The following is a 22,821-nucleotide window of genomic DNA, read 5'->3' as shown; positions in this document are numbered from 1 at the left end:
TGCGAGCTGCTCAGAGCTACGCTTGCGGAGGCTCATGGAATTTCTTGGTTTCCCTCATCAAACTCATCAAATACGCTCTGGTGGACAAGTTGTGACCTGCACATTCACCACGCTATGAGATAATAACAGAACGTTACGAGACGGAGTTGTTTTCGAAGCAAATTCAGAGACCGCTTGCCGGAAAACTGCCCTCGACGGGAACGTGCATCAGCGGTTTTGCATGAATTTACCTCGAAAACAACTCTGTCTCCGTCATTTGCCTCTAAAACAACAGAGCGTTTTGTTGGATTGTGTATTTGATGAGTTTGATGAGGGAAACCAAGAAATCCCATCAGCCTCCGTAGCGTAGCTCTAAGCAGCTTGCGGCTCTGCTCCGCCGTTCTAAACACAGCTTGCACCGACAATTAAAGATAACAAACCTACTCCTAAAACTATAGGGATTATGGCAATGGGCCAATTTGCCAAAAATGTTGAACTATCCCTTTAACTTGACCCACAGTGGACAGATCTTCCAGATGTGACTATGAGCATTAGTGTATGTATAGTGGCCCATGACAATGTTTAGAGAGACCACACAGCTGGAGCTGACTCTCTCTCTTTGGCTCTTCCTCCATCTCCCCCTCCCAACACCACCACCACTAGTCAGACTTTGATGCCTCAACAGAGTCAACGCTAGTGGCACGAATCAAATTCAATTAAATGATTTTCAATAAAAAAGGCCGCCTGTTATCAACGGCGCTGATTTGCACACAGTGACCTTGGTGATGTGTACAGGAATTAGCATTCTCAGTGCTAGAGGGTAGGAAGCTTGGATGAAGAAAAGCAAAGCGCACACAGTGGGTGGCCCTTTAATGGAGACAAAGGGAGCGAGAGAGACGGAGAGAGACGTCGACAGAAGAAATAAATGAGACAAGAAGAGCAAGTGGAAGGATCTGAATGATGGAGATGTGAACATATTAAGGAGTTGAAAGAGAGAGTGTTGACTCTTCAACATATCCTTTTCACTGTGATTGTCAACAGTGTATCATCATTCAACAAGCCGGAACAAAAAAAAAAAAAGATGAGATAAAATAAAAGCAAAGCGAGTGGACGACTTGTGGCCGTCCAAGGCCTTCAGCTCCTCAGTCAGTCCGGACGCTTGTCTCATTGTCATTCTAGGTCAGGGTATGATTACTGATGATGAGGAGCTGATAAGAAAGATTCACTCTAACCAAGGGCAAGGTCACCTCCCACTACGAAGAAATGCAGATGTGATGAGATGGGGGATAAGTGCCTTTTTAACACCCTTAAGCGCAGGTACACACATACGCAGTATCATCCTCGCAAAGACAGGAACTAAAAAAAATGTGTTGAAAAAAAATTACTGCCAATCATTGAAAGAGAAAAAGAAGCACTTTCACCTTGGCTTGTAGATGGAATGTATAGCCTGTAATAAGCGGGAAGCAGTGACAAAAGACACGGATATTATTATGCTCTTGTCTATCTGCTGCTTGCATGAGCGAACCATGTCTCATTATGGACTATAGGAGCTTATAGCAGTATTGTGGATGATGTAAACACCCAGGTTTAGACAATGAAAGAATACATAATAATCCGTCAATGTTAAAGCACAAAGCTGCGTATGCGAAGGCCTCTTTTAAAGGGCCCGTATCTACACTTTTCTTGTTTTTTTATATCCTCATAAATACTTATATCTTTATCAATATGAATATGGATATTATACATATTATGAATATGTAGAAGATTTCAGGTAAGCACTCAGATAAACCAAATTCTGCAGTTTGGTTTGTAGGGCGGGGCTTGGGGCATGAGTGAGAGTGGTGAGTGCTTCGTTATGACATCACAAAGTTACATTTGTCTGGGGACTGCGGCTTTGATACTTTCACAGTATTCATTTAGAACCTAGAGCTGCTTTATAATCAAACAAAACATGCAAATAAAATATGGGACTTGCCAATGCGTCTGTCAATTTCAAAATCACGGCAACTGAAGTAGTAAAACTAGCTCTACTGCACCTTTCTTGGACCACAGAGCAAATGAGAAAAAAAAACACACCTCTATCCCAATCCACCTCTCCATTTACACCCTTCTATTTTAAGTGAACAGAATAGCAGGGCAATACAACAATCCCATTTGAGGCTGTCAGCAGCTCCGGAGCTCACTGGCCCTATCAGGCACTGATGGTGTTATATGAACACCACCACCACCACGGCAGGCTGGCAAACACTGATAGCTAACCTCAGAAAACACAACCTCCCCAAATGTTGAGACCACGATGAAGGGCGACGAAGAGGAGGGAAATGAGACAGAGACAGAGACGTACAGTAGATAAGCTGAGATAAAAGTGATCTGGGTTTTTCCTTTGAAATCAAAAATGAGGAACAAAGACAAAGCGATTCCATTTCACACAGCGCTGGATTGCTTTGGTTTTCGGCCCCTCGTTCCGAAGGAGAAACTCAAACTCTGCTTTACCACAAAATGTAACGAGATGAATGACAAACGACAGGTAGGAACAGATGCTTTCAAACTAAAACACACAAAGACTCTCCGAGAACAGAAAGAGCAACAAAAAGGTAGTCGCAGAATCAAACATAAACACAGACTACAGCAGAAAAAAGAAAGGGGGCCTCACGGGGATTAACACAAGTAAAAATAGAGAAGGTGAAGACTTACATGCGACTGCTGGGCGGGATCTTGCGTCCATCTCTGAACCAGGTGACTTGTGGTTGGGGGAAGCTGCGAATGCGCGGCGCCGGGACGACAGCGCCCTCTCCCTGGGAGACTGACTGGGAGCGTTCACCTTCTTCAAAACTGCCCATAACTACAGGAAAACAAACAACACACACACACACATGAGTATAGGGAAAACAGAGCAAGAGGGTTACAGGAAAAAAATAAAAAAAGGGGGCGTCTGAAGTCACAGGCAAAATTTTCCCGTCTCTCTTATGAATCTGACTTTCGGTGCCCACTGAGCTTTTGCCATCTGCTTTTCTGTTCTGCAATGTTACTCCGAGCTGCTTTGATGGACAGTGCACTGTTGTTGCCATGGTTTCCACAGTATATCAAAGGAGGCTAGAAGGAACCGAGATGTAATGACTCACAGAGGGACACAGAGGGGACGCTAAATTGACTCATATTCATATTCTGTATCCCCCTGTGTGGATGCATTGGAGGGCAATCAATCTTGATCACACTCTAAATGTGTGCATTACTCAACATGGTAGATGACCAGGGCTGCTGCTATTCTATCATCCCCTAATATATTTCATTTGTTACAGTGGTTTTATTTCTCTCCTGTCTCATTATATCTTAAAATTTGCCAAAAATACTGCCTTAATATCCCTCCTCTATACTCTATACTGTCTATGAGTGGGTGCAGACTTTGCTTCGACTTTGGCTGTTGTTTTCAATCTGAGCCGTGCGGTTCTCTGATTCACATCACACTGGCTGATGCTGACTGTAAACCCTTTATTTGGACAGAAGTAACAAGCCAACGTTTTGTCTTTGTCTCCCACCACTGCTGTCGCTAAAAGAAAGAAAGCGCAGAATGGTTTTTGAAGAAGTGACAGTTGAAATCCTTAAAATAGTTTTTTTTTTTTTTTGTTATAGCTCCTTTAAAGGTGAGGAGAGGGCCATATATTTGCCTTTTCATGCATTCAGTGGAAACAATAAAAGAAAACTGCTGAAATCATTTGAACATTACATCAAACACTCAATTATGTTCTAACACAGTTTAGAAATAATAAAATCTTTGAAACGTGTAGGGATCAAGGTATAGGGCTTTGAACCGGGGATGTTGGAGTGGTTGTGCATCGATGGCAATCTTTTTCCTCTCTCTCTCTCTTTCCATCTCTCTCTCTCTCTCGCTCTCTTTCAAAGAGAATAAAAAAGGTAATCTGGCTTTGCGGTGCAGCTGTGGTGCTTAGCTTAAATGAAAATCTGGGAAGTGTGCAAATCCCCTGACTTTGATCTGCAGTTTCGGCGATGTGATGTCCTCCTCCCCTTCCCTAATCTCTAATGCCTCGGCATGTTTCCCTTTCTCCGAGGTGTGTCTCTGCAATCCTAATTGTGCGGCCTCAATGGAATAGCTTCCAAACGAGATCTCCCCATCTCTACCTCTCCCTCTCCCTCCCCTGTCTTTCTCATCCATTTCTTCTGCAGGTGTCCTTAATTCTCCTCTTCTTTTTTTTTTTGCTCTGCCACAGCATCCGCGCCCCGTCATGAGCAACTGATGAGGAGGAAGGAGAGAATTATGGAAATGGGAAGAGGTGGGAATAAAGAGAAGCAGAATAACAGTGGGGTGGAAGCCAAGAAATAAATAGAAAGCAGTGGTGGCCAGACAACAGACAAAGTCAAGAGGGAAGGAGGAGAGCAGCGAGAAAAAGAAACTGCAACGGAAACAAAAAAGAGACAGACCGCTGGAGGAAAAGATGGGGCTTGGCTTTACGCAGTAGTGTTTGCCCAATGCTAAAGACGTGGACCAGTGGGACTGTTCAGTCCTCTCTCTGTCTCCCTCCCATCCCCTCCTCTCTCACGCCTGGTTAGCCGCATTGTTCAGTCAGGTACAGCGGCGTGTCACATCCACTCAAATGTCGCTGGAACAAGGGGAAGCCAATGAACCTGGCATATCCCCGGCAAGGTGGGATAATGGGCGTGAGGCGGCTGTGTCTATGGGGGTGGTGGTAGTGGTGGGTGGGTGGGTGGGTGGGGTGCACGGGGTGGATTTACCGTGACAACACTCTAGACACCTCTGCGGCGTGTCTGTAATAGCTCGTTAACAAGGCGAGGGAGCTGAGCGGCCTCAAAAAAAAAAAAAAAAAAAAGCTCCGAAAATGTTCAGCAACACGGCACATCTGAGCCCCATTTTCGCCAAGAAACGACAGATGTTGTTGACAAAGGAGAGAGAATGAAATAAGCGATGGTCATATTGAAAGTTAAAAACAAACCACGGCAACAATATCAATCTAATGAGAATGCTGAGTGGAACAGCTGTCTGGGTTGATAACACCCTGAATGAGATGCAGGTAGATCTTTCACCCTGCCAGCATCTGTCCCTCCCGTGTCAGTCCTTGATACAAAGGCAACCAAACAGAGTGCGGGCAAACTGTGTACTCCGCAGGCAGTCTCTCTCTCTCTCACACAGACACAGATACAGACAGACTCTCTCTCTCTCTCTCTATTTATCATCCATCCATTCGCTCCATTCATCTGTGTTTCACCCGCGTCCCTCCTGGATACTTACAGGCCACCTGTACCTCCGTGCGCCTCTGCAGGAGGGCGCCCACCCGGTTCCTGACGATGCAGCGGTAGAAGCCGGCATGGGAGCGGTCCAGCGAGGGGATGAGGTACCTTTAATCGACACACACAAAAAGATAGAGGTGAGACATTCCCTCACATCGCAATAAACTGGTTAACTAATTAAGACAACGGTGGAAATCAAGAGGGCACTTATCTAAGCGTGCATGCAATTGCTTTGCAAGTTATGAAAGCAGGAGCTTGCTGAAAAGGCACAAACACACAGCTCACGCACACATACACAAACTTAAGACCATCTAATAGAGGAACAAGGGCACAGAGGACATCGGAGCTTAGCTGTTGTTTATTCCAGTGATAATGATGCTTGAGAGGCTAACCCAACTACCACAGCGTAGCTCTCCCCCAAGACACACATACACACACACACACACAAACACATACACACAGTTGCCTAGACAGGCACAGACAACAAACACTTTGAAAATGTCCTCTATGCAAACATCCACACAATCCCCCCCGGGGGACAGAGGTTGACGCTGTACGTCTCCAGCAGCTGACAGTCTCCCTGTGACCTTGACTTCAGTGTCCAGCTGTGGCGGCAGTACCGCCTCCCCGCCATGTGGAGGCAGCGTAACATGTACTTTACACAGCTTCTGTGTTGACTAACCGCTGGCTCGATGTCTGCTGGATACTGAAGCCACATCTGGTGACACACGCTGATGCCAAGAGGATAAGAGGCAAGTGAGAACAGTAAAAAAAAAAAAAAAAAAAAATGCTTTATGCCACAATTACTAGCAGGTTGTCACAGATACACTGAAAATCCCAGCACACAATTTACACAGGTGTACGCACACATATGACAAGTCATTATATTCTAATTAGAAATACACAGGATTATGTGTCTCCTGCAATCACATCTGGGTCCAAGTCACATCCCTTTTCCCCAAAAACAAGTCAGGTTGTAATGTTAGTTCTTCATTCATTATCATTTCTTCTACTAATTTGGCAGAAATGCACCGGTAGAATTTAAATGTTGGGTAATGTATGCGGAATATGGATTAATAGGATAGGTATCTATAAACTGTAAAGATAGGCTTACTGAAACAATGTCAAATTTTCAACCAAATTGAAGATATGAATGAATAATGAATGTATAAAGATTCAAAGAGAAGAGGAATAGTGTTTGTGCTTGTGAAAAGAAAGAGAGGAACTTAGCAAAAAAGTATAAAAAATAAATAAATAAATAAAAAGAAGTGTCAAGGTCTGGATCTCCAAAATCTTCCTGAAATTACATCACCATGAGAGCGCTGCTATCCCCATTTGTACGTGTCATTGCCCTGAGGCGCCGAAGACGCGGAGCTCGTCAAGAGAGAGCGAAAAGCTGCTAAGAGAGTGTGAATCAGCCAGCAGGAGGCTGCCGATGCCGTTGATGAGGCTGGTGATTGTAAGTAGGGTTTTCAAAATGTCGTGTCCCCGTACGATCGAGTTTGTTTTGAGCACGCTGCTCTTGGTGATGTGTGTGTGTGTGTGTGTGTGCAGGTTTAACAGCTTACATAGCCCTGTTAGAAATTATCACTTGTCTGAAAGCTACAAAGAAGAGACTCTTATGGAAACCCATTAGAGTGTGATTCCTGTAACAGATCAGGCATACACTTCTTAACATCCTTTCCTATAAGTAAATGGTAGTGCAGTGGGAGATACATGGAGCAGCCAACTGTTACACTGGTTCCCCAGGGAGTCCCAAACGGCTTGGCATCCATCAGCCATGGGATCCAGTTTTACCTGATCCCGTGCAGACTGGGATGGCTCTTTACAGAATGCAGATGGGATGATGCTGCATTCAAGACGGAAATATGGGACAAACCCATTGATTCAGAACGGGACTCGCCATTTAATTCTCAAACGGGATGTTACCGCATTTCAAGGGGTGGCTGACAAACCCAGTAGCACTTTGGGTTCAAAAAGTCTGTCTGAGCCCGACCTGAGCCAGAAAAAAATCTGTCCAAGCTTTGTATTTGTAAATTCACATTTTCTTGATTCGTTAATGGGTTGATGGCAACAAACAACTCAAAAATGTATTAAAAAAAAAACCTAATTCTGTCCAGCAGCAATACCTTCTCGTCAAAATAGAAACGTATGGTGGGAGGTACTGTAAAACAGTTGCCACTGGGAATGTGTTTCCCATCTTTGCTGTCATATTCTCTCACAATGGCCCTCATTTATCAAACTTGCGCAGGATCTGGTGTAGATTCTGGTGTAAATATCAGTGTAAGCCAAGTGTCACGTGTGATTTACTAAAAGTGTGTACGCTGCTGATTTCGGCGTAGAACCGGCGTGGTGGTGATGAATCCGGCGGCTGAAAACGAGCGTAATTTAAATGTCACGCCCCGATATATTCCTGCTTTAGAGGCGTCGCCCTGCCCCTTTTACGACAGGGAGACACGGAAGACGGCCAAGAAGACGGACTTTACTGACGTTACCGCGTTGAACAGGGAGAGGGCGGCAACATTAAATATCTGGACATTGATAGATTGATAGTTTTTGTGATTGATAAGCGTCATCCCGATGGATGGAGGCTGCAGACGCACGTGTCACCGACCACGTCAGGAAACCCAGCGACCTCATGAAATGCTCCTGCAGTTCACTAAACACAAGTGACTGAGGAGAAATCATAGAGGCATATTACTGCTGCGAACGCGACTTGATGACCATCAGCACCACATGGTTCGGCTGATGGAGGGATGTGAAACACCGGCCCGATCTCCCGCTGTCAGGTCCCGGTGACTGGGGAAAAAAAAAAAAAACACTCCGCCGCGGAGATCAGCTGCACCTGGACAGGTAGCGGAGCCCCCCCCCCCCCCCCCCGCCGGCTCCGGTGTCCGGCAGAGAGAGACTGAGGAGCCGGCCGGTCATGCTCTGGTGCAGGAGATGTTGGAAGTTTGTGTGTGTGATCTAACAATAACAGGTCTGTCTGTCATTGACTGTTTGTGTTTACACAGCTGATTAACGAGCATCTGTCACATCATGGTTTTTAATTCATCTCAGTTGCTCAAAATAAAAGTCGAGTTAAATTTTCAACACGGACTTGGTTGTAGCGTTTCTCTTTTTTGGCTACTTTTTAACTTTTTATCAATATAAACAACAACAACATGTGATCCACATCGCTGCGTTATTAGACTATGGTTTAATAATCATTTTGACACAGCAGCACTCGTTCCTGCATGCTTTACGCTGGTTCCAAATGTGCGTACACCTGGTCAGAGCTGGCGTGAGATTTGTGCGTACCGTACGCTCACGCTCAGATTAATAAATGCCGATCCTTGCGGTGAATTTGGTGTACACCCATTTTTTTGGTGTACGCAAGTTTCATAAATGAGGGCCAATGTGCTGAAGCGTGCCTAGTGGAGAGCCAGGCAGAATCTTGGAGTGTCACCTCTGACGGTTTCTACAGTAACCACAATATGTTTGAAAAGTTTTGTCGTCATAATTTAACCTTGAGGTTGAGAGAGTTTTCTTTTCTTGTTCCTTTTTTTTGCTTTGCATGAATAAATGTGAAAGTGAATGAAAGGGAACAATTCAAGACGAGTTCAGAAGTGGTTTCAATGAGCTCTTTGCGGAAAGTTTGCATATACCGGCACAAAAGGCTCACATCGAGAATCAGGCTACAAGCATTAATATATGTGTATGATGTGTAAAACAGTCGGGCCACTCCTCTTGACAGCTCTGCAGTTCAACTACAAATGTATAAACACATTTAAAAAGAATTTCACAGGGGCAAAAGAGAAAGGAAACGTAATGAAATGATACTTTCTAAAAGGCTGTGGAAGATTAACTCACAAAACACATCTTTTACGAATTGAAACCTAATATGAAATCTAAATATTTTAATGAACCTGTCCACCGAGAGCCAGAATATCTTTTGAAGTCCTTACGAGCTTGATCAAGCTGACAAAAACCCTGCTTTTAAGTAGTACCAGGCATCTACATGCCTTTAGGGTTGTTCAGAGTAATCTTACTTAATATTACACTGATCAAATATACATATACCAATGGGTATCAAACTACAAAAAAAAAAAATCAACATCCGACCAGGACCCATTAGAAGAACTTCAATATGCTGCGGTGGAGGTTTTCCAAGTCTCCGAGCTGAACGGATCATCATTCTTCCAAGATATGTTTATCTCATTTGGCGGTATGATGACTCATTAAACTCTTCAGTTACCCTTCACGCTCTGTATGGAAGCATCTGCATTTGTTTTGTTTATCCACTCGTTTTTTTCCCATTCATCTGTAACCCGTCTGAATGTGTGATGTGTACATGTGTCAGGAAACAGAATTTCTGGCTTTATTTCAAGGTGCAAGATTATTCACACACTCACTCACTCACTCGCTGGGAGCCACTTGTTGGTTTTGCTTTGCAGCTCACGTCAACGATGCCTCAGTATAGAAATCTAGTCCAGGATTTGTAAAAATCACTTGCTCTCCAAGCTCGACAACCAAACAGGTTGTTTGTCTCTACTTTCAGGAATGACCCAGAGGCAGACGTACCAAGGAAACAATAAACTGGTGGTGAAGGTTGTAGAACATGGTTTGGAGAGGTTTAGGTAAGGTTAATGAAAAGACTGTGGTTTGGGTTAATAATTCCTTAAGGTTAAATGATCTTCATCTTCATGGTTACAATAAGAATTGATTATTGGTTCCTAGAAGACACCGATTGAGTCATAGGACCTGCTTGCACACATTAGGTATAGGCTCATTTGTTACAGGAGACTACAGACACAGATCTGGTCCACTCACTGATGTCTTCTTTTCCCAGTTGGATAAACAACTGACCAATCAGAGATTGAATGTGGATGTAATGTGACTCATTATTAGAGGATGGATGGCCACCTAGTAAGATCCACAGAAAGCAGTGACAGAAAAAAAAAAAATGCTGCCAAATTAGTGACAAACCGGAACATGATTGACAGAGCTTTCTAGATTGATCAAATGCGCTGTGTTATTAACGTCAGCACAAAGCAAAGTTTCACCTGTGATATTCTGTTCGTATGAAAAAACACCTTCAAAGTTTCCCCCGCGCTTTGGAAGCGGCTGCTAACAAATGGAAATAGCGCTACAATAACAAATGGTTGGGTGTGTTTGAAGGCTGTTAATATCTATAACAAAAAAAAAATGAAGCGGTATCAAACCTCATTAGCGGTGGCGTCAGTCGGACCCGAAGGACTAAATGAGTTTTAGCCCAAAGTCTGTTAAGGCTTAATCAACTAATCAGGAGGCTCTATTAATGATGTGTGACTCATTTCATATGTTCCATCAACTAAATTAATACAATTACGTATATGTGTTATGCAGCAATGGCGGGGAGATGAGGTGAATAAATGATGGAGTGGTGTGTGAGGGGAGTCAATGCGAGTCACATCAGAGTTGGGGTGGAGAGGAATCTGACATTAAGAGAGAAGTAGCTGACAGGTGGTGTCGCTGCTCCAAGTTTAACCTCACTGAGGCCAACGGAGAATTCACCCCAAAGCCAGAATCTTCAGGGTGACTTTAGACAGTGCTCTCTCTCGCTCTCCCTCTCTCTTTCTGTCTCCCTCTTTTGCTCTGTCCCTTATATAATGAATACAATTAACCTTTTGCGGAGCTGCGCGTTGGCAGCAGGTTGGGGGAGTCAGCGGGGGCTCGCTGTGTTGGACAGAGATTGATTGATGTTCCTGTGGTCAGCGCACTCCGTCAGATCCCCTTTAATTAGCCCCACTCAGGAGAAATGATTAGATGGAGGAGTGGCAGGGAGATGGATAGAGGGACGTGAGAAAGAGGGGACTGGGTATGAAGAGGGCTGGAAGATGGAGGGATTGCGGAGAGAGCGGACGAGGGGGGAGGATGGAGGAACGAAAAGACGAGAAGAAAGGAATAAAAAAGGGGGGAGGAAAAGGTTAGGGGATGATTGGCAAAACTATAATCCTTGATTGAAGATGGCTGCAGTGCACTTTATAGTGACTGTTCCCATAATAACATCATACCTGTGCCCAAGGTTAGCTCCAATAACATTTGACTTAAATTACTGGTAATACAGTAAGATTATAAACCCTAATACACACATCACAAGGACATTGTAATTATACCCAACGGCATGAAGATAAATCACGACACCTTATAAAGCGCCATTAATGTGGGATGACCTGGTGCTGACACACATCTCTCATCTCGATCTCCACGCGTTTATTGTGGTTTTCATCTGATTCATTTTCAATTTCAAGCCTGAAACTCAAAAGTGCATCTTTATCAGTGCGTAGTTATTGTTTTAAAGCTCATAATAAAAAGCAGACGCTCATTACAGTGTGTCACAGCTCACTCCTAATGATGTTTTTTTTTTCCTTTCTTTTTAATTCTATGTTATTGTTTGTAGTTTATGAAAAGGTCATTGCACTCGCGTAACAGTTGGGCGTCGCTTTGTGTGTGTTAATGAGTTCGCTCTACCTCTGCGGCGTACTCGTGTGCCTTCAGCAGCTTGCGGTACGTTCAGTAACAAAGGCGATGGTGGAGGGAAATGATCAGTTTCCACAGTTCCTTATTTTTTTAAATTTATTTTATGGATTGTGATGGATTGATGTGTGTAATTATTGCAATTGGATGATTATGTGCTCGTGCTGTGCACATCATGACTCCTAAATATTCATAACAAAGAGCGAAGAAGTCAAGTGAAATGCTACTGCGCAACAAATACATTGACACAAAATCAAACGCACACATTTCCAATTCTCTGAAAGTGGAGCAAAAGAAAATCAATAACGCACTATATATTTTTTGACAAGAGGTCCTTTGAAAGTGTATTGAATCGCGTATTGTGGCGTCTTCTGATTTCTATAGGATTACAGTCTTCATTTTGATCTGGTTCTGTCTTCTTAATACCACCACACACACAACACATGACAGGTAATGGGGACTTCTGGCTTAGGCTACTGGAAATCAATAGCGGGTAATTTGTCTGCAGGCCAAGAGGGACAGGCTCCACATATCTTTTCTGAAGCTAAAACAGATGGACAACTGTCTGATGGAGACAGTCTACACACAAAAATATTACCGGCTGTATTTGTTCTACAGCTTTTTAAGTATTGATTTGTCTGTTTTATTATTTTATTGTCTCTACAATTCACCAGCCATGATCTCAAAAGACAATTGGCTCCTAGTTGCAGAGATTCTGCTCCACTCCAGACCTCATAGAAGTGAGGAATGTGCAGTGAATCAGCTTTCAATGCCACTGCAAAAGTAAGTGCACTTACTTTTGCATTACCAACCAATGGTGTGTCTATAAATCTTTACAAATTCATATTTCTAATTTTATTCATGGCAAAGTAAACTGAATCTTTGATTCTGACTTGTAATACTGATATCATTTGATGCAACTGATATCATGAAAAATTATTAGATATACTTTGGGGAAACATTGGAAATATTTTGTTAAGTACTGAAGAAAATGCCAAAAAAGAGAGTTTTTTTAAACAGTGTAAAAGGTCTGCAGAAGCTTTATTTTCCTCTGACATGAATATAAAAAGCTTTTGGTTTTCAGCCCCGACAGAGTATCAACCCTGTCACCTACAAACTACATTCATACTCTACTAATTTGTTTATGTAGTAACAGAATATGTTTTGTGGTCACACAAACACCAGCCTGATGCACAACAGCACAGCAGCCTCAGACTTTGAGGAACAGAACACATTAGCTTTCCTGCCAAAGTCTCCTTCTTATCCGGCTCTCAAACACGAACACACGGCTCGTCCTGCACCTGTTGAACGAGCCACCGAACAAACAATCACAGGAGGAAAAGTGCACCACTAACATCAGTTGGCAGGCTAGATGACTAATTACCTAGTTGCGATGCTGGTGGGCTCCTTACTCTTCAATACCACTGCTAACAACACACAGGCCGCTCATGCCTCGTAAGCTTAAGTGTTTGTTTACTTGGTCTCGATTGGTCCCATGTCGTTTTACATGAGATCCATACCAGAGGCTCAGGCTGCCAGCTGCTGTCAATCACCGGGACAATGACACGCCTCCTTTCACCGACATGAGACAAACATTCACCTTAACTTTCACTTTCACTTTCGGCTTATAAAGTTATGAATCATTTAAGCTGGAATTCAATGAAAGAAACATTCTACTGTATGTCCTTAATGTCACTTTTGATTTTTATATGTTCTCAACAGGAACAGAATCTGTCCCTAAAGCTGGGGGCACACTACACAATTTTTTGCCCAATTTTACCCACAATTCCCAGTCGGGTTCTAGTCTACACCAGTCGGCACTAGTTGGGGGCAGTCAGCATGGTGAGTTGGCACAGAAATCTGTTAGTGTGTGATGGGGAACAGACTCAAATCGGCAGGTGTGTGAGGAGGACAGACTTCAGTCGCAGAAATTCAAACATGTTTTTTGTTTTTTTTAGCCGATTCTGGACGCAGTCGAGTAGTGTGTACTGGTTACCAACCCAACAGCAAACACGCCGCCCGCAGCCAATGACAAAGAGGAGGTGGGACAAATGAAATAGCGTCTGAACTCAACGTCGACTCCTCCACAACTTGGTCCATACCCGCTTTTTTTCTTTTTAATGGATTTCTCACAGCAGGTAGCTACACAAACAGCAGCAGCGAGCCATATGTCGTTCATTTTTGTTTACACTTTAAAATGTGTTGATATGGTTGCCTAGCCACCGAGTTCACTTCGGCTAATATAGCGAGTCACAAGTTAACTCAACTAACCACATCTGTGGAAATCACTACACACTACACTCTTAAACTGTCACTCCCGCCCGCAAGAGTTTGGTGCGTTTAGGTGCCTTCAGTTGGTTTGACAAATCGTGCAGTCTGTGATCCATCTGGCGAAGTGTGATCCCCAGTCGTCATAAAAATCTGCTGAAGCCAGTAACGTGAACTCCAAGTCTTTTATAAATCGGCAACGACTCTGAAAATCGCGTAGTGCGTCCTCAGCTGAATGCAGAAAACATACAAAAGAAAAAATATATACGACACATTGAAACCACAGGGAGATGGATAAAGAAACAGTGTAGACAACATGCGCAGCCACAGTCCAAAAGAGCTCTCTATTCAGGAGTAGAGAGAGTCAATATCACCTCCTCTACGAGGGCAGTTTACATCCTCCATGTCGCTGTGTTTGAGTGGATATGCAATACTGGGCTTGTTACAACCTGGTTATGAATAGCGCATCTGTGCTCAGTCAACCTTGTTTTAAATGACCCTGGCTGTGTTTTCCAACATCAACAATGTCCCAGTACATTTAATCATATATATTACATTTTTCACATTATAATATGCAGTGTATTGCCTTTAATACTCTTCCTGAGAAATTGAAAGTATGAGTTTTATATGGGAAATGACACTGTTGACAATTCCCACATGTGTAATTGCCAGGAGGGATCTGACTGAGAGAGGAAGTGTGAGGTGGCGGCACCCCACCTCCTTACACTTCCTCACTCGGGGAGGAATCTTCAATATCAACGGCATTACGTCTTGTGATACGACAGAAATGTAATATATATGCTTACATGTCCTTGTGGGCTTGCTGATATTGGAAAAACAACTAGAGCCCTCAAAACTAGGATTATGAGCTGATGATAACCAAGAAACAAGCCCAGTTGTTGTACTTAAAAAAAAAAAAAGCCTAATATAGTACATCGGCTCTCAAAAATATTGGCATTGAAACTATAACGTTGCCGAGGGGAACAGCAGTTGTTTTACAGGATGTGCACATTTACTACATTTCTGGAGGATGGAGACCAGGCATTTTAATCGTCAACTCCGCTTTGTGAGTGGGCGCTTAATTAAATCAGGTGATGAGCAGCCGGGCTTGGGTGCAGACTACTTCATTTCTTATCTGCGATGTGTGCAAAGGCTTAAAAGTTTTCATTGCACTGCTTCTCCATCCATATCCATTTCTTTCGTAACACTGTGTGTGCCTGTGTAACTCGGGGAGAAGCCTGCAGACACCAACAGTGACTGCACCCCTCTGCCAGCACCCTTTGAATGTAGGTCAGCGCTAAACGTTTGGGAACCTCACCACAGTGTGTTTCTATCACAAACTGTGTAGACAAAACATTATCCAGACTCCTGCCATACTGTTTCAACACAGTGCAACAGTTCAGGGAAACCTACAGTAACTTGCACATGGTTTTAAATGTGACACATGTCTCAAGTGCTCATGGTGTTGGAGAAAAGTGTTCTAACGTGTATAGTTAACATAACCACATGGCCTTGTGCTTGTAAAGATATGTTTCATAATGCTGGCTGTGGATGAGGCTTTAGTAAATACTGATACCTACTGACAGCATAGAGACACTGGCCCTCATTTATCAAACTTGCGTAGGATCTGGTGTACGTGTGCACGTTGCCGATTTCGGTGTGAAATTGGCGGCTAAAAAACTTTACTGGTTCAACTCTGGTGCCTCCAAAGAACCAGTTTGCTTTTCCACTGGTAAGGAGCTAAGTCAGAGCCACACCACCCATACAGGAGCTGCTCCTGTCTTTGCTGCCTGCTACAGTTACAAACGGACCAGAAAATTAAAACCCAGTCCGACCCGCGGGTGTTGAAGACTGTCTAATTAGCGATAATTCTCTGCTAAAACCCGGCTGAAAAATAATGAGAAAAAAGGAAGCTGTCTAAGTAATCGCGGCGACCGGCCAGCGACAACTAAGTTTTGATATGAGCATTAGCTGCTGTTAGCCACTGCGTGTTGCTCAGCTAGTTAGCTTCAACTGTGTTTACATCGATTACACAGCAGACAAACAAACTTAATACGGTATCGATAATGTCTGTGTATATCTTCGCACGGGTCCTGTTGGTCAGGTAACCCCCGCCACCAGGTAGTCTCGTAAACCAGCCGCTCCCGGAAATGCATTTCATTTCATTTCTGAGGGAGAGTCTGGCCTCATTCCCGTTGTAAGCGTTTGGCCTGAAACCCTCAGAAGGCCGAGCCAATCAGCGTCGCCGCTGTGATTGACACAGCACGTTGGCCAATCAGGGACCGACTGGTGCAAAGCCCCGTCACTACACCAACTTGCTGATTGGCTGAATGGGGTTGTCTGTCAACGCTACTACTCCCGCCCAGCTCCCGCCCACCCCAAACGCTTACAGGGGGAATGAGGCCAGACTCTCCCTCAGAAATGAAATGAAATGCATTTCCGCAAGCGGCTGGTTTAGGAGGCTAGCCACCAGGTACCAGTTCTTAGATCTAGCCCAGCAAAGACTTAGTGCTTGCTTGGAACCAGTTTTAAGAACCAAGCACTGGTTCTTAGGCGGTGGAAAAGCAAAGAACCAGTGCTAGTCAGGCACTGGCTCTGAACCAGCACTGGAACCAGCTCGGTGGAAAACTTTACTGACATTCAGCAGGGAGAGGGCAGCATCACAAATTACCTATAGAATGAACATCTTTGCGATTGATGAATGCGTAATCACTGGTGGATGGCGGCTTCAGGCGCATGCTCGGCTGATGGAGGGTTATGAAACATTGAGCTCGTCATATGGCACCGGAGCGACCCGCCTTCCTCCTCAATCAGAGCTCTGGTGTCCGGCAGATAAAGCAGCTGAGCAGCCAATCATCACAATTCTGCAGGAGATCTTCTTACTGGAGGAAATTTCTCTGGCGTCTCATTGCTTTAACTATAACAGATCTGTCACTGACTGTCAAAGTTTCTGTTTAAATAGCTGAAGGATGAGCAATCTGATCTATCACGCTGTAGCCTACATCTGTCAGGCTGTGCATTACCCTTAATTTAATCTCAGTTGCTCAAAAATAATGAACATGCAGCCTTAGACTTACGTATTTTTGTTCTCACTCATAAGAACAGCAATAACATGAAGTCTGCATCGTTGCATCGGTATGATCTATTAATAATCATCCGACACAGTCATACTGTGTCCTGCATGTTAAACACCGACTCAGAATTGCGTACACCACCAGGTCGGACCTGGTGTGAGATTTTTGCGTACGTTCAGATTGATAAATGCCAATTTGGCGTATAACAATTTTTTTTGGTGAACACATGTTTGATAAATGAAGGCCACTGAAACTCATTCAGGCGTGCACACACACATACACTCATACACAAATAGAATACATGCGCATAATAAAACAAACCCTGTGTGTTTTTTTCCTCTCTCATTCAGTTGCACTTCCTGACTCACTCCACTCCGCTGTAGAAAACAAGGAGTGAGCGATGGCAAAGGGGGGGAGACAGAAGGTTAAAAAAAAAAAAAATCTATTGTATCTGGGGGCTGTGGAGGAGAATGCCAGAGAGATAGAAAATGGACATTTTTAGTTACAGATAGGAATCCATTAAGGTCATCCAGAGAGAGATGCTGCCTGGCTGGCTTTGTCCGAGCCCTGCCAGTCTCTCACATTGTGCGATTCAAGTAGAGATGCAGGAGCGAGCGGGCGAGCTTTGTGCCTGTAATTGGATGTAGCTGCTTCTCTTTCTCCTTAACAAGAATATCACTGATCTCATTAGAACTCACAAAATGAACAAGGATAACAAAATCACATTAAATCAAATCCTCCACTCAGTTAAACATGTTCAATTTCTGCTGCTCACAGGTCGGAAATTGTGGCATCCCACGTCCAGTTAAAAATCTATCAATCAGTCTGTTTGTTTTGTTTTTTTGTTTTTTTTTTCAGGAAAATAATGGTCACCTCATTTTTTCTTCTCACTGTTGCTGCTGAAATTAAGTTTTATGGTGCAATGTCTCAGTGTTCTCTGAAATCAAAGCAGAGGCCAAATAAACTGTGAGTTTTTCTTTCTCCCTTTAAATAAGTAATGACAGGGTCGGTCAAGACCTGTAGGTAGCAACTAAGAGAATGAGATGTTGGCTACACAGTGGCTGAAATTAGTTTCCTGCACAGAGTGGCTGGGCTAAGCCCTTAGAGATAGGGGCGAGGAGATCCGACATCTGGAGGGGCCTCGGAGTGGAACTGCTGCTCCTTTGCATCTAAAGGAGTGGCGATGTTCCTCCTGGGTGCCTTCTATTTGAGGCACGTCCAACTGGGTGGGACGCTTTGGGGTAAGGACTGGAGATTATATACGCCTCAGGATCCCCCAGGTAGAGCTGGAAGACAATGCTGGGGAGAGGAGCTGGCCCCACCTCAGATAAGATAAGATAAGATAAGAATTACTTTATTAATTCCCAAAGGGAAATTCGTTTGTCTGGCAGCTCATCTACCATTTGTAGAAGAATTAAAGAGCCTGATGGCTGATGGTACAAAGGATCTTCTAAGTGGCTGGATGAAATCTTGAATTGAAATTCACTCTGCATTTTAGTCTCATTCAACCTAAATCCCCATAAATGTGTTGGACAGAGTTGAAATCTGGAGATTATGCTGCTCTACAACATGTGAAGCCTCCATCTGGTTCTGTTCTACTGATGTTTCAGGTCATTATCTTGCGGATAGGATGAACGCCTGACCAACCAGACTGTCTTTCTTTGTTACCTTGTTTTTTACAATATGGTAGGCAGTACTGCAGTACAGTAGTGTGCTAATGATGCATCAATAAAGTTTGTTTTCAACATCACCTTTGTACACATTTGGTTTGGTTACCGTTTTGTATGTCATCAACCATGAGGAACATTAAAGGCTTCATCTACTTCCTTTGCTGTAGGGAAATGAAAAAACTCAATTTACTCCATCCCTGAAAAAGGGACATAATTTTTTATTTTATTTTAGTTTTTGGTGAGTGGAATCTTTTTTTCCCCTTTTTTTATTTTTTTATTCTTACCTTGGACAATTTATGACTCACTTTTGTACCATTTCTTACACTCAAGCACCACTTTGTAAATCTCTGTCCAGGTCACTGGACCTGATCTGCTGAGATTTCATTAAAAAGTAGAAAAATGGGGGCCTTCTAAAAGTTTTCACTTACAGTACAGTGTCGTCTATCACCAGGTAGATTTTTTTTTTTCAATGACAATGTCATTTCATCCAGGGAAGTGGCTCAGAATGTTTTATTATTTATTTTTCATCTAATACTTTTATTCATGATTTAAGTGCTCTTGACATCCTCAATGTGGGGCCTCGAAGTGAGAGAAATTAGAGCAGATGTGGAGGCAAGGCACACGGATTAATTAGAGAGGGGTGTCACAAAATGAATAATATATGATGTTATTTGAATATAACGTAACTTGGTGACACAGTGGAGTGTGGAAGTGAGCACAGGCAGCAGCCGTAAGAGCAATGTTTGGATTTGTGAGGTGCATTGGATGGTGAAGAAAACAATACACGGTGAGGATTAAACACGGCAAATGGGAATGAACGTGTAAATTTGAATCTCAGCTTCTTATTTGGTTGCTTTGTTCGCACCCCATCCAATTTCCCTCTCCAAGCATGCACCTTAACCTGATCCACACACATGCACGTGGGCTGTCTAACCGGCTGCGACTTGCTAACAAGCAAACTGTATTGGCTAAGTTATTCATGGAGAAAGCGCAAAAAGGAAGACATTTTAACAGTGTCCAATTTGTTCTTGGTTTAGGGATTTGAGGATTGTTTATGACAAATTACTGTTTATGGCAGCCAATTTGGCTGAAAGTAAAGATGTGTTTTATTTTGCTTTTCTTTCAAACACAATTTGGTAAAAATTATTTCTGAGATCATGTGGCAAGATCCAGGAAAAAAAAAAACAACAACAACAATAACATCCCATCCTGTTTTAAGTTAAGTTTGGAACAAATGTTTATTCATTAAACTAAATGGTTTGAAACTCAATCGTGTATCACATCTAAATAATTGTTAGTGTGATGGATCCACAGGGAGATATCACTTTCACACACACAGACACACACAGAAAACATGTTGTGATTTACGTCTCTGGTTAACAAGCTGAGCTCGTCATCGCTTCCCTCCAGATACTGAATAATACTGTAGTGAACTTGTGTTAATTTGTTCGGAGCTACCATGAAATTATATCTGTTTTTTTTTTTAAATACGGATGCTCAGTTGTAGTTCACGTATAAGTGGATTGAACTGAGGCACACATGACAAACAAATAAGTGGAGAGAGAGATCAAGGATGTGAAGAGTCAGGGAGATGGTGGGGATTTTCACTTAATTTATATATCTATGAATCTATAATTCCAGGTTTCCTACATAATGGCTTATTGCTGAAAACAATGTCACATTTGTGTAGAGCAGTCATTACTCGAGAGAGCATTATGACACTTTATTAAGCAAGCTGTCAAAATGTTAATCTCATTTCCTGGTTTTTGTTTTGTTCCGTTTTGTTCTAACGTCTTGATTATGAAAAGCAGAATTGACCAAGAAAAGCACCTCTTTTGTTGTGATTGCATTGTTGAGAGAAGAGAAAAAAAAATCTAATTTTCACTCCTCAAAAATACTGACAACAACAACAGACAGTAAGTACACGGAGATGATAAGTCAATCAGAGCAAACTTGTGATTCTGGGGCTGTCACTTCTTCTCCATAATGCAATTCCATTTTCTTCTGGGAGTGGCTGCAGCGATTACATCGCCTTTCTTTTTTCTCCATTAAGTCCTTTCAACTTTCTTTTACATTATTATTATTATTTCCATCTGTCCGTCTCATTATAATATGAAAATTGCGGAAAAAGTTTACCATTCCCCACAGGAGGCGTAGGCCACACTCCACCGGCCCAGCCAAGAAGCAGTTGACAAACAAAAATGGCTCTTGAGGTTTGATTAATAATTAACTCGTTTAATTAAGTTTCTAAGTTCACTGGCAGCATAAAGACTGGTGGTGTGCCAGGTAATCACCCCTGAGGTTTTGGTCATGTGATAGGAAGCGGTGGCGCCATTGCCAGCTATTAATAGACCAAATTGATCCACTAAGGCATTGTGTGTGGGATAATTCGATGACTGATGGGTTCAAACGGCCTTAATTGTATTGGATATAATCTTCATTCTTAATTAAGTTGAATTTTAATTTGGAGATAAATCTTTTAAATGATTATTTGGGGGACAAAGAAAGCAGGACACCAGGCGGTTGGTGTGTGGATACAGTATGTGCGTGTGAGGCTGTTTTGACAGTCAGATGGTACGTATATGTGATGCTGCAGTTATCTGACAGCAGTCGACGCCGAGGCTGTTCCCACTGAAGAGTGACACTTCCCACAGCAGATCACTAAAGCTGTGCCTGTCTCTTACCCCTTCCCGCACTCTCTGCACCTTCTCTCGCATACACCCTCCCACCCACAGAGCTACATGTTGAATAGTAATGCCCGCGCATGCCTACATACCTTGCAGTATTGATCGGCTGCCAGAGGACACAAGGTCAAGTCGCACGGTGTCAATATTTAAAACAGCACTCAGCACTAGGGACCTCTACTATAACCTCATTAATATGGGGGGTCTGCTCTGCTCAAATTCTCTCCTGGCACAGAGAAAGGCTGACTTGAGGAATGAGGAGGACCCTGCACACACACATACACACACACACACACACTAGGCACAGTCACTTCTTAACTTTAAGACAATATCCATAACGACTACTTACAACTTTCCTCTCTGCTGGTGGCCTTATAGAACGGATGTGTTGTATCATAAAATGTTGCAGATTTCCATCCCCACTACGATAAATGTTTCTTCTTCATCCATGATGTCTTTTTACCTTTCGCCTTTTACCTCTATGCCGCAGATGCGGTATGTGGGAAATGGGGGTTAATATTTCATTATTACCCATTTTAATATCATTGTGGATTTTCCTACATTCTTCGAAAACGAGGGATCGTTTTTGAAGAATGTCGGAAAATGCACAGTGTCCTTTAGGTAATGTCAAAACCTCCCAAAAAATTGTTTATCCTGTACAAACATGGAGGTGCAACACTGTTTATAAAAACAGAGTACGCCCCACCATGTGCCAACTGAGCTGAGCCAACCTGCCGTCCGACACAATAACCATAACAATACAACTAGACTGAACATATGGGGTAAATCTATAGGCTAAATTGCCAAAGATCAATGTGTTTTTCAGGTATACTTCACTTAACTGCAAAATCACAGTATACAGCTGCCATACACAATAAAACAAGTCATCTCTGCATGTCTCTGTTTGTTGTAGAACAGGTAATAGGCTACATCGTGGCTCTCTATCTCTTTATTTGAGCACCTGACTCCACTTACTGTTTTTTACTAAAATGACAAAATTACCTTCAGTGCAGCTTTGTGCCCGGCTACTTGTTAAATCACCCATTCCATCACTCAATCACCCACCCACCCAATAACACAGTCAAAGAGGCCCCGAGGCTCCAACAGACAGTGTTGTTCTCAAGTACAGTCCATTCTGATCAATTGTTCTAGCATCTGTGTGTCACTTGTGCCCTTGCTACCGCCCTGTTCCCACTCTGGTCTTATCTGTCTCCAGAGACTGTCAGGAGAAAGGCCCAGCTCCATCAACAAGGTTGATATTGCTTGTACGTTCACCCTCTGTTGTTTTCACGCACACACTTTCTCTCTTTCTCACATTATGAACACAACAGTTCAGCTAAGATCAGCAAAGCATGTGTCAACGAACTTTCTTTCAATCCTCTAGAG

General features: G+C 43.1%; 1 protein-coding gene across 10 annotated transcripts in view; it reads right to left on the bottom strand.

The window, feature by feature from the left end:
• Positions 1-22,821, bottom strand: part of sdk2b (sidekick cell adhesion molecule 2b) — a 286,226-nt gene that overhangs the window by 65,990 nt on the left and 197,415 nt on the right. For all 10 annotated transcript variants that reach the window (XM_085762334.1, XM_085762331.1, XM_085762338.1 and 7 more), the window contains exons 3-4: positions 5,243-5,349; positions 2,674-2,821 (exon numbers count right to left, since the gene is read on the bottom strand). In XM_085762334.1, the coding sequence (XP_085618460.1) occupies positions 2,674-2,821; positions 5,243-5,349 (255 nt within the window). The remainder of the gene's footprint in view (positions 1-2,673; positions 2,822-5,242; positions 5,350-22,821) is intronic.

Source organism: Trachurus japonicus, chromosome 19 (assembly GCF_045865225.1).
Source record: "Trachurus japonicus isolate A0001 chromosome 19, Traja_1.0".
Taxonomy (NCBI): domain Eukaryota; kingdom Metazoa; phylum Chordata; class Actinopteri; order Carangiformes; family Carangidae; genus Trachurus; species Trachurus japonicus.
The sequence above is the reverse complement of the archived record's forward strand: the minus strand, read 5'-3'. Positions and strand labels throughout refer to the sequence as shown.